The 12,816-nt window shown below is 43.1% G+C and overlaps 1 protein-coding gene across 8 annotated transcripts in view; it reads right to left on the bottom strand.

The window, feature by feature from the left end:
* ZNF385B (zinc finger protein 385B) overlaps positions 1 to 12,816 on the bottom strand; it is a 190,421-nt gene that overhangs the window by 8,056 nt on the left and 169,549 nt on the right. For 7 of the 8 annotated variants that reach the window (XM_080971330.1, XM_080971327.1, XM_080971328.1 and 4 more), the window contains one exon: positions 1,965 to 2,240. In XM_080971330.1, coding sequence (XP_080827456.1) covers positions 1,965 to 2,240 — 276 coding nt within the window. The remainder of the gene's footprint in view (positions 1 to 1,964; positions 2,241 to 12,816) is intronic. The other variant, XM_080971329.1, reaches the window with a different exon arrangement.

Here is a 12,816-nt window from a genome sequence, read left to right as displayed (position 1 = left end):
TAGCTTGCATATTTGTCACAATAAAAGGAGGCTCCACAGGAATGGCAGCAGCTCGCTTCAGACCACCTGTGCGCAGCTCACATTATGATCAACACCTGTCTTGGGCCTTCACTTCAAGAAAGGAGTCTTGGTGCAATTGTGTCTACCAGTGATGCAAAGGCACACGGTAAATTTGGAGAGGGGAAAAATTATTTTATTTATTAGATTTATATACTGCCTTTCCACCAAGGCCCCTCTGTCCTCACACCAAACTTGCCAGTTAGGCAAGGCAAAGAGATAGTGACTGACTCAACATCGTTCAGCCATCTCCATGGTTGGGTGAAGATTTGAATCGGAGTCTCCACAATCCAAAGTAAGACCCTCTTGAGCACTGCACCACACTGGCTCTCAAAAGACACAAAGGAACTGAAAGCTGAGGCAAACTGAACATGCACGGTGCCATGTATAAAATAAAGAAATAATAAAAATGAGTGATGGAGGGTTTCCATTACATTGGTTTGGCTTTGGAGACAGGGCTAATTTGAAACTCCAAAACCCTTGGACAAATTCAGATGAGGAGAATTTCTGAAGGCTTAATTATTTATTTTTAAAATGTCTCTTACAGAGCCCTTCCTGTGCCAGCACTGGATAGTACTTGCACCAGGACAAAAGGCGTGTAGGTCCTACATAGGAATGGAGACACACACTGAATAAGCAGTAGCTGATCAGTGTTACCCTGATCACTGAGAACATCAGGAAAGGCCTTTTCAGCAGTTACCATATGCAGACTTTCTAAGTGTTTCTATTTTCCAGGGACAGTCCTGAATTTAACAGAAGCCATCCCGGTTTCTGATTTGATCCCGGAATGTTCTGCTTTTCCTTAAAGGTAAAGAGACCCCTGACCATTAGGTCCAGTCGTGGCTGACTCTGGGGTTGGGCGCTCATCTCGCTTTATTGGCTGAGGGAGCCAGCGTACAGCTTCTGGGTCATGTGGCCAGCATGACTAAGCCGCTTCTGGCGAACCAGAGCAGCGCACGGAAAGGCCGTTTACCTTCCCACCAGAGCGGTACCTATTTATCTACTTGCACTTTGATGTGCTTTCGAACTGCTAGGTTGGCAGGAGCAGGGACCGAGCAACGGGAGCTCACCCCGTTGCGAGGATTCGAACTGCCGACCTTCTGATTGGGAAGTCCTAGGCTCTGTGGTTTAACCCACAGCGCCACCCGCGTCCTTAGGACGTCCCTATTTTCATTGGGGAAATGTTGGAGGCTATGGAGTTATGTAACCCCCGAGCCAAGGAGATAAGCAACTCTACAACCTTTAGAAGACATCTGAAGGCAGCCCTGTATAGGGAAGTTTTTAAATGTTTAATGTTTTGTTATATTTTAATATAGGTTGGAAGCTGCCCAGAGTGCCTGGGGCAACCCAGTCAGATGGGAGCGATATAAATAAAACATTGGTAATGGCAATGGTAATGGTAATAAGAATAATGGAATAGGACGTCCCTATTTTCATCAGAGAAATGTTGGAGGGTATGCATGTGAGGTGGCCCTCAGAGATTCTCCTTGAAATGTGAAATCGTGAAAACTGCCTTCTGATTTTTTTGTTCTGCAACAGCATTTCCTGGAGTAAGAGGGCGAAATACAGATCCCAGGAAGTTGGGCGAAACCATCAGTCTGGGCAACAAGCGCATTCACAGGAAATGGCAGCGCTAAGCATGCAGTAGATGCCTATTTCCGTATAATCAGATGATTCAGAGCTTTAATAAAGAACAGAATTTATGCATCCCGTGTTGTCTGCAGACAGGAATCTAGTAATTGCCACCGTATATTTTACATAAAACACCCTCTCCTTTAAAAAATAAATAAAGGAGAGGCAAAGAATTATTACATACACCACTATGTCTAAATGCCAATTATATTAACTTATTTCAGGCCTCCCCCCCCCCTCAATGATGCATTTAGTTATTTCTGGCAGATACTCACCTGTGTTATGTGCTTCTAGCTGTGATAGGGAGTTCACAGCCACTTTGCATAATGAGCAGTAAAGCAGTTTTTTGGCTTTCTCCTCTTCTGATTCAGAAATGGCATTAGTAGTCCCATTTGTGCTCTTGGAAGAAGTTGATGATGAGGGTGTAGATGTTGTTGCTACCGCTGCGGAAGTGACAAGCACTGCTGTAGCTCCAGGCTCAGGTATAAAAGAGACCACTTCAGCATTTGGAAGCTGACTAGAGCCATTCACTGTCAGGTTTGCCTTATCTTCTGAAAGAGAGAGAGAAAGAATATTAGGCTGCCAGGTTGTCCTGTAATCCAGATGATGCTACGAGGAACAGACACGACCAGAGTCTTAGGGCACTATCTCAGAGAAATTCAGTTCGGTTCACACTTAAAGGCCAATCGACCCAAACTGAATTTTCTGAAGCAACATGTGATCTGTAATGCAACTCTTCTGTTGGAATCTGCAAGTGATGTAGTTTTCCAGGCAAACAGCGTTTACAAGAATTAGGGGGAGGTGCACATAAAAATATAAATATTAGTGGGGAAAATGCATTATATTAGGGGAAGTTGCTTGCAAAAAATACAAAACTGCATACAAAAAGGTGTTTTTAGGACCCTAAAATACGGATGAATTTTCATGATTTGAATTTTTAAATTGCTGCAGAGATGTGGAGTAAACAATGCTCACTGCAGTCAACTGAAGGCAACCAACCATTCCCTGGGGCCCCCCCAATCTCTCTCACCGCCAATGAAAACGAATAAATGAATGGAGAAAGAACCTACCCACACACACGATGCTGACACAAAAACTTTGCACAAACAGATGTAAGAGAATGAAAGTTTACAACCACTCACCGTTTTCTCTCTCCTCCAATTTCCACCACTCTTCTCCCCCAACCTCACACTGGCCATCACATTAGTGACTCACATTGATCAGTTAAAAGGTCTATATGAACTGAAAGCAGAGATGCTGTATGTACTTTTGTTACCCCAAAAAATCCTGTGGCCGGATTCTGATGAGTGGGCACCAGGAGAAAGGGGGTTGGAGACTGGCTTGGGAGAAGGAATCTGTGAACTGGGTGAGAGACAATAGAAGCAGGAGAAGCTTCAGGATTGGAGAGTGAAGAAGAGAGTGTGTTGGAGAGTGGCAGGAGGAGAGAGAGGATGCCACCCAATAAAGGGTCTTCACAAGCATTTAAACCATGGGTAGGCAACCTAAGGACCTGGGGCAGGATCCGGCCCAATCGCCTTCTAAATCTGGCCCGCAGATGGTCGGGGAATCAGTATGTTTTTATACGAGCAGAATGTGTGCTTTTATTTAAAATGCATCTCTGGTTTATTTATGGGGCATAGGAATTTGTTTTTTTTCCCCCCTTCAAAATATAGTCTGCCCCGCCCCCCAAGTTCTGAAGAAGAAGAAGAAGAAGAAGAAGAAGAAGAAGAAGAAGAAGAAGAAGAAGAAGTGGAGTTTGGATTTGATATCCCGCTTTATCACTACCCGAAGGAGTCTCAAAGCGGCTAACAATCTCCTTTCCCTTCCTCCCCCACAATAAACACTCTGTGAGGTGAGGCTGAGAGACTTCAGAGAAGTGTGACTGGCCCAAGGTCACCCAGCAGCTGCATGTGGAGGAGCGGAGACACGAACCCAGTTCACCAGATTACGAGTCTACTGCTCTTAACCACTACACCACACTGGCTCTGAGGAGCAGTGGACCGGCCGCCTGCTGAAAAAGTTTGCTGACCCCTGATTTAAACCATGGATAGGCAAACTAAGTCCCGGGGGCTAGATCCGGCCCAATCGCCTTCTAAATCCGGCCTGCGGACGGTCCTGGAATCAGCGTGTTTTTACATGAGTAGAATGTGTCCTTTTATTTAAAATGCATCTCTGGGTTATTTGTGGGGCATAGGAATTCGTTCACCCCCCCCAATATAGTCTGGCCCCCCACAAGGTCTGAGGGACAGTGGACCGGCCCCCTGCTGAAAATGTTTGCTGATCTCTGACAATTGGTTGTGCTGGCTGGAGGGGTTTGCTGATGGGAGTCACAAGCCAACAACCGCTAGAGGGCCCAGGTGAGCCACCCTAATTTAAACCTTTTATTTAGTTCTTCAGCATAATTTCCCTTACATTTTCCTCCCCTCCTTCTGTTTCCACGCCTTGTGTTAATTATTAGATGGGGAGCTCCTCAAAGTGGGGGTTGTTTGTTGCTGTTGTTGTATGTTTCATTACGAAATGCTGTGCACATTGATGGCAGTATATAAACGAATAGTTCTTTTTTTCTTTTTTTTAAAGCCATGTTATATACAATGAGTGTAACCCACTGACAGGAAACTTGCAAGGGATGAATCAATTTATTATCATGTTGTCAGACAGAGTTTGACAAAGCAATCATGACACCTCTAATGTAATTTAAACAAAGAAGTGAACACAATCAGGCACCTACTATGTAATACTCGGCTTTTGTAAAAGATTGGAGAACTTTCTTTCCTGCTTTCCTAATCTGGCACATTCAAGAGCATGGCCGTGTAGGAGATGCAAGGTTGTAAAAAACGGAAGCAGCAGCGCATCTTATTTATCTGTGCAGGGGAGTATTTTAACAACACGACTGTTTACCACTTCTATAGCATCGTTCAGGGGGAAATGAGTGGTGACTAGTAAAGTTGTCCCCAGTTAGCTTTGACACCCTGTCACCCTGGGCTCGCGATCCTGACATGTTTCCGCAGCAGGCTGCAATCCACCTCATCCTCACTACTTCCTCTGACAGCTCAGCAAAGCATAGGAGCATGCCTTTCATTAGTTTTGCCATTCGCATAAAAGAGGTACAGACTTCTAAAACACCTGCAGACAGCACCTACTGGAATATATTTCTCAAGAGTGCACTGTATTCTCCCTTTGTTCTTGTTTCGAAATTTGAACAAGCTGTTGCAGAAAAGCTTTGACAGTTCTGGGAATCCTAATGCTATGGTAACAACAGCACTTCTGAGGAGGGAAGGAGTTTTTTTTAAGTTTTAAGTTTTTATTAAGGGGTTTTTTTGTGTTACAAAGCAAACAAAACGATCTGGTCACAAATGGACATGGGAAATATTTTGTGTCCTCCGGTCTGACACTGTTCTTGTATTCCTTAAGCAATGAACAGAGGAAATACTTGTTTTGTGATATTTTTTTCAAACGTTGAATGTACTTTTGCCTGCAAAGGGCATATATGTAAACTCCTTTCTCGTTCTCATTTATTTATTTATTTTTAAATAATAACTCCATTTATGCTGAAGTCTTGAGAAAAAATCCCTCTAATTAAGTATAACTTTAGGCTGAATATGGCAAAAGCTGTTGTCTCTTATGTTATCGGACGCATTGTCTTGAAGTAGTTTTCATGCATTTATTAATAGTTTGCCTGTGTATACTACTACGTTTATGCCGTGCTTTTTTGTACAAAAGTGAGATGCAGGCCATCATATTTTGATAAACTGTAAAATTCCCCTACCAACCCTTATTTCTTTATATTATTTATTAGATTTATATACCGGCCTTGATCATAAGATCTCAGGGCGGTTCACAGAATAAAAACAAATAATTAAAACAAAACATCAAAACAATACCCCCCCCCTTCCCACAGACACATTTAAAAGGCTGTAGGATATTAATCAGCCCAAGGCCTGGTGGAAGAGAAACGTTTTTGCCTAGTGCCTAAAAATATATAATGAAGGTGCCAGGCGAACTTCCCTGGAGAGAACATTCCACAAATGGGGAGTCACCACAGAGAAGACCCGTTCTCATGTTGCCACCCTCCGGACCTCATGTGGAGGAGGCGCATGAAGAAGGGCCTCAGGAGATGCTATCAGGGTCAGGGTAGGTTCATATGGAGAAAGTCAGTCCATGAGGTATTGCGGTCCTGAGCCGTTTAAGGCTCCCCTCTGCCTGCACCCCTTCACCCTTCTCTACTGAATGTGTAAAGAACTCCTAAATAGTTAATAAAAATAAAAATGACAGCATAAAAATTAAAATCTATGGCATTTTATTGATGTTGAATACTTTTGAGTTATAAGAAATTAAAAATTAAGAACAGTGCACATGGTCATTAGCAGCAAGACAAGATGATGTTAAATGTGATACTTTGCTATGACCCTATCACCATACATATATAAACATAAATGATACTTTTTCACATTTCCAGAATGATGTAGAAGTCGAATTAAAACCATAATGTAAGACTTAGGCCTCAATTTGAGGGTCTTTAAGCGGTGGTTGGTTTTTGTTTGTTTTTTAATCTGTTAGTTATTGATGCTCTGGGAAAGGGTACAATGGGGGTTGTTATGTACTGAACAACTTAACAGGGGTGGTTTTTAAAATCACTTTAAGGAGCTGTATGACTTTTACCTATTTTTATTCCCCACAAGCCTTTGGGGTGCTGTGGAAGGCTAATCAAATCAAATAAATAAATCCAGACAGAGAGTGGAATTTATATATTTAACATACAGAAAGAATTCTGTCAGTAACTTTCAGTAAAAGGTTTGGCGTTGACACTTTAGATACCTGGCATATCTGAAACAAAATTTAAATTGACGTTTCTTTTTTTCTACCTGTTCAAAATGCATTTCTTTCTCCCACACAAAATAAGGCAACTGAAACTTTGGAAAAGTAGTCAATTAGCTGACAGTCATAGAAGACTGGGTTGTGGACCAACCGTCTGAATACTAAGGAAGGAACTGTTCTAGTTTAGAAGGCTCCCTACCCCAACCAAATGTTTTTAAGGTTCAGGATCACTCATTTGCAAAATTATTATTGTTTATTTGAAGGGCAGGGTTAATAACATATACCATAAATGGTATAAGAAAGGGTAATTAAAAAGTTGTTCAAGGTGATATTTTTTATTTCAATTGTAAAGGCTTGCTGTCCTAAATTTCATTATCATTAAACACACATGCACAAACAAAAACTGCACTGCACCACATTACTCCTTGACATTCATTAAGACAAAGTTAGGCAGATTTGATAAGGAGTTTTAGAACAATTCTTTTTCTGCTTTACTGCCCCATTTTCTGAATAATGAGAAACTAATGGGTGTCACTCAGAGTACCAACTTCCTAAACGGTTGTGCATTCTATTGAGAAATGAGGCTTAAGGGGGGGGGGGGAGGGAAAAAAAGAACCATGGGATGGTGCAGAAAATAAAATAACCCTGTAGACCTGCATGCAAATCAGCTTGGAGCAGAACACCTCTTAACTCTTTCCGTACAACGTCTTTCTATTCACTTCTCAACCATCTCAAGCTGATGCAAGCCAATTCTGAAATTCGAATAAATTGTACAATTAAGGATTGTTTATACCTGCCACAATTTTAAAGGTGGAGGTCATATTCTGATAGTGCTCAGTCAGAGGCTCAAACAGTGACTAATGCATGTACAGTTGGGGGAGAGGGGCCTGGGAAGAAGAACTGGTCAGAGGTACCAATCTTCTTTTCAGCGGATGAAGGGGCAAACAGAGATCAAGGCAACCACCGTGGGGATTGCAAATCTAGCAGTTTATCCTAAAATATGAGAATAATCCTGAGAATAATCACATACAATCTAAAAGATTGGCGGGGTGGGGGGAGAGATACTGAACGGTTTATCAAAGTTGCCGCTTAATAATTTATCCAGATCATTTTTCCAACTACAGTGGTACCTCCGTTTACAAACTTAATCCGTTCCGGAAGTCCGTTCTTAAACCAAGGCGTGCTTTCCCTAATGAGGCCTCCCGCTGCTGGTGCCCTTCCACTGTTCAGATTCCATTCTTAGACTGAGGTAAAGTTCTCAAACCGGGACACTATTTCCGGTTTTGCGGCGTTCATAAACCAAATCGTTCTTAAACCAGACTGTTCTTAAACCGAGGTACCACTGTATTGTGAAATGCCTGTGGAACCACAGGAGGTGATGCAAATTAAAGGGAGTATATGTAAGGTGTGTGTGTGAGAGAGGGAAAGACAGGTGGACAGATAAAATCTGGAATGAAAGCGTGGAATCGAAATTCTGAGAGCAGAAAGTCCAATGTTAATCTCTTAAATTGTCAGTTATGCTTTGGGATGGAAGCTGCTTTCCCTTTTGGTCTGCTCATTCAATGCCCTGTGTCCTTTTGAGGGAAGGAAAAAGTGGCATCTGCCCCTTGCTGATTCTCATGCAGAAGTGCTGGTTGCCCGGCAAAGGACTGGGAGCTGGTGCTCAGAACAGGAGATGCTTCCCTTCAACATGAGAACAGGGACTCCTGCAATGTCCTACTTTTAAAAGCTTTTTAAAATAATAATAATAATAATAATAATAATAATAATATCTGTACACACCACCCCGACTTTCTGTGCCATGGTGGAATGGACCTCTTTTTTCAATAGTGAATATAAAAGCAAGGACCGTCAACCCATTTTCCAGATGGTTAAATACATTTTCTCAACAAATTAGAATGAGTGCTCCCAGTGGCGTAGCATGGGTTGTCAGCACCCGGGGCAAGGCAAGTAATTTGCGCCCCCTAACCCATGGATTTTAGTAGGGGCAGAGAGCTGCGAGTGCGAGCGCCCCCCCCAGATGTTGCGCCCGGTGCGGCCGGCCCCCCCTGCACCCCCCACGCTACGCCACTGAGTGCTCCACAGCATTAGTAACCAAGGAAATAATCTGAAACTGAAACTGTATGGGGTATTAGGGGAGGTGTAATACCTCTGGTGGGACGTAGGTGGCGCTGTGGGTTAAACCACAGAGCCTAGGGCTTGCCAATCAGAAGGTCGGTGGTTCGAATCCCCGCGATGGGGTGAGCTCCTGTTGCTCAGTCCCTGCTCCTGCCAACCTAGCAGTTCGAAAGCACGTCAAAGTGTAAATAGATAAATAGGTACCGCTCCGGCGGGAAGGTAAACGTGATTTCCGTGCGCTGCTTTGGTTCGCCAGAAGTGGCTTAGTCATGCTGGCCACATAACCCGGAAGCTGTACGCTGGCTCCCTCAGCCAATAAAGCGAGATGAGCGCCACAACCCCAGAGTCGGTCACGACTGGACCTAATGGTCAGGGGTCCCTTTACCTTTAACACCTCTGGTGGGGGACACTTTCTGGGGTAATCCGTTCACCTTTGGTCCCCACCCTGCTCTCAGCTCCACCTGTGGCTCCTAGAAGTTGTCAGGATGCGACAGTGGCCACACCCTGGGAACAGCTTCAACTGGCCAGCTAAACCAGGTGAGGGTAGCTGATGGGTCTCAAACCCTTGGTGAGTTAGGGACTTCCCTTGCATGCGAAGACAGGCTCCGGAAGATTCAGTGGACAAAACCAATAGTGGGTCCCATGGTCAAGAAGGCGGTCTCTGCACTTATCGTAGAGGGAGGTGAGGTGAGGATGGGGCTCCTCAACTTGGGAAGGTAGCCCATCTAGGAGAAGGAAAGCTCTGGTCCTACACCTCTGCTCCCTAGTGGAATATATTTGGGATAAGAACAGGCTAAGGACTAAACCCTACAGAAATCCAGAATAGAATCCCTAAGGTGGCTGGATGGTGCTTTGTACGCCTCCCCCTGGCAACTCCTGCAGCTCAGCTGGTGCCAAATGTATTGCTCTGCTTTATACCATATCAGCGATGCTGAGAGGGGAGTCTTGTCATCTGGGCAGCCCCAGACCGCAAGACATAAATATAAAATTTATTAAATTAATTAAAACTTCAGTGCTGCTAACACAGAGGTTTGTCTTCACCTCCAGAGAAGCAGTCCATTGTCCCTTGAGACAGACGGGTGCCAACAGCATAAAAAATATTGCAGAGTCCTAGAAAAAGAACTGTTAGGACTAAATATTGAAATCTCACAACTAAGCCCAAGTTGACATTGCTGAGACAAGATCATAGGCAAGAGAGGCTCAAAGGGAGCAATAGGCCCTACATTTATATTCTGAGAAGCATATATTGTTCTCTTTTATGTAAAAAAAACCCCAACACATTTGCATTTATTTTCTTATGCTTTATATCACAAAAGGAAGATACAAAAATGTGGAATTCAAATTTGTGACCCTCCAACTCTGAAGTATATTTGTTTTGATTTAGAATGTGTGATCAAAGGATCCTTATTTTCATTTGATAAGTAAACAGGTGCAGTTTTGAGTAGCTGGGGCACTCATCTTGTTCAGTAGCTCACGAAGCTGAGTATCTTGACTATTTAATTCAGTTTATTCTGCCTGGAGAGAATATGTGAATGTGTGTGCACATGTGTTATGTGTCTTTATTGTAGGAGTTATTTTTTATCATATTCACAAAGCTAAGATTGGTTTTGTGGGGTATAAATAAAAACTGAATTACTAATTCTTGGAGCTACCACTTTTGCTTCCTTCCATCAGCCTCCAGTTCCTAAGGCTGCCAGGGACATTGAATTGGGGGGATGGGCAAAGATGGCTGCTTTGAATTTCTGAGCAAGTGTGGCTGAAGATACTTTCTTAAAACCATCTCCACTTCATGGGTAGGTAGTCCCATGTGGTTGTCTTTCCAAGTTGCAAGTTTCCATTTGGTACATGATCAATTGTACATCATCCCTGAACCAATTGGGCTAGTCACTAACTCTAAGGCTGGATCTACACAGATATAAAAAACGCTATGAAAACCCCCCGCTATTTTATTTATATATATATCTCTATATATCTATCTATATATATATATAGATATATATAGATATAGATATAGATATAGATATAGATATAGATATAGATATATGTGCGCAATTTGCCATTGAGCTCTATATTGCCATCTGGTGTCACATTTTTTTAATGCACTTATAACGTTATAATTGCAGCTGTGTAGAAGAGTCCTAACATTAAGCCAAGTCACAGAGTTCTCAAGGGAGAGAGAGAAGAGCAATAGATAAATATAAATAAGATCTTGCAGTGGACGTCAACCTTTGCAGACTTCAGACCACCCCTTAGCTCAATCATGTAGCCTGAGTCCCAGTTTTTAACCATATTTTAACCATTTTCAGTGATGGGCAGCTGTAACTCAGTTGCTGGTCCTGAGTCCCAACCCACGACCCTACTATCCAAAGCACAATTTGTGAAGTGCAAAACATTTCTTCTCAGGGTCCACATGTAAGCTGGCATTTATAAATAAAACTAAGGGTTGTGTGGGGTAGGAATATATTTCATAACATCTACTTAATATGATTCAAAAAGAAATAGCAGCCTGTTTCGTTCCACTGCATGTGGAACTAATGATGCCTCTATGGTCTACTCTATAAGGGACTGTAATGTTTCAGGACTATTCATGAGGTTTACCAAGGTTTACTGGTTTATGCAGAAAGACCAGAGCACGGCTTCCCACTAGATTTTGCTGTCAACATTACCAAGCAAGAGCTTGAGAAATGTGCTATAGGGAGCACCTATGGGCTTGTTTACATGGCTATTTGCTTCCAAATATCTGTGGAAGAGTCAGAGGTTATTTGCTGCAGGCTTATTATTGTGAATAAACACCAGAGTGTCCCGGGGCACTGGCTACATAGGCAAGACCCCCAGCCCCGACCCCCAGCCCTCTTGCTCATTATTCCGAGTCACTCTGGGGCATGCACACTTATCCAGTGACAGCGGCATATGTGTGAAAGCAATCCATTCCACACATATACGTATCCCCCGCTGGATGAGGAACCACACCTCTAGAAGGATGCTGTGTTTATGAACCGTGGTACTAAATCCCTGTATCCAGTACTCAGGGCTCTCTCTCTCTCTCTCTCTCTCTCTCTCTCTCTCTCTCTGTGTGTGTGTGTGTGTGTGTGTATGTGTGTGTCTTTAAGCATCAGTTGAAATTAGCAGCCCTCTCAGCTCTGATCACCTATTTGGCAGCTGTGGAGCAAGGGGGTGCTCAATTTCGTACCACCTTTCCCTACTATCAGGAGAAAGGGAAGCAGCTCATTAGGTTTCACAACACTGGCCATCAATTGGTTCGCAAGCAGATGAAGTTTTAATTGCTTGCAGCAGTGCCATGAGCAGCCCACTGTTGAGTGTTCATGTCTTTAGATCACAACCAGCATGTATTTTTCTTCTTCTGGTTACCGTATCAAAGAGCTGGCATTTACCTCCAGGAAGCTAGATGACTCTCTGCAAGTTGTTACCGTAGATAATTCACTACAAATGTAGATAACTTCATCCATCTTTGCATACCTCGGTTGGCTATGCCACATTTATCCCAGGATGAAAACAAGACAGTCAAGAAGCTATCCGATGGCTCTATTTCTCCACTTCACATCACTTTTGATAAAAATGATTTTCTCTTACAAACACAAGTGACTAAGGTTATCATCTCCATCTCAATATAACTGACAGTGCTAACAAGCTCAGAGCATGGAGCCACAGACAAATGAAAGCTCATAGACAGCAAAGCAGGATTTGTTTGATGCCACTTGGAAGCACTGTTTGCTCCCTTGTTCATACCCCAAAGGCAGGACTGTCACACCATCTCACCTCCTGCACTCAATTGAAACCCACCGTTTTGATGGTAGATTTTAATGTAGACAGGGAAGTAGCTCTATTGCCACATCTCTACTGGGCAATTTCATCTTTGCTTGTCCTCATCCACAACCTAAATGGCTGCGTTCAGCTGGACAATGGATATGCTGGTCAAACTGTACAGGGAATGTGACCCGCTGTTTTAACTGATCTGTTTCCGTTTTCAGAAAAGACAGCTTTGTAACGATATTTCTTGTCATATTGAAATACACACTGAATCCTTGGTGGCAGCACTAAGAATGGTGATTCTGATAATGATCATCATATGGTCTAAGTAGAACTCTCCGACTTTACACAGGAGGATGAAATATGCCGGGGGGGGGGGGAGTGGTCTGGTTTTGCTTTTTGTTTTTGCAATTGGAGATTTGGATT

The sequence above is a fragment of the Podarcis pityusensis genome, assembly GCF_964106645.2.
Source record: "Podarcis pityusensis genome assembly, chromosome: 1".
Classification (NCBI taxonomy): domain Eukaryota; kingdom Metazoa; phylum Chordata; class Lepidosauria; order Squamata; family Lacertidae; genus Podarcis; species Podarcis pityusensis.
This window is presented reverse-complemented; position numbering and strand designations above follow the sequence as displayed.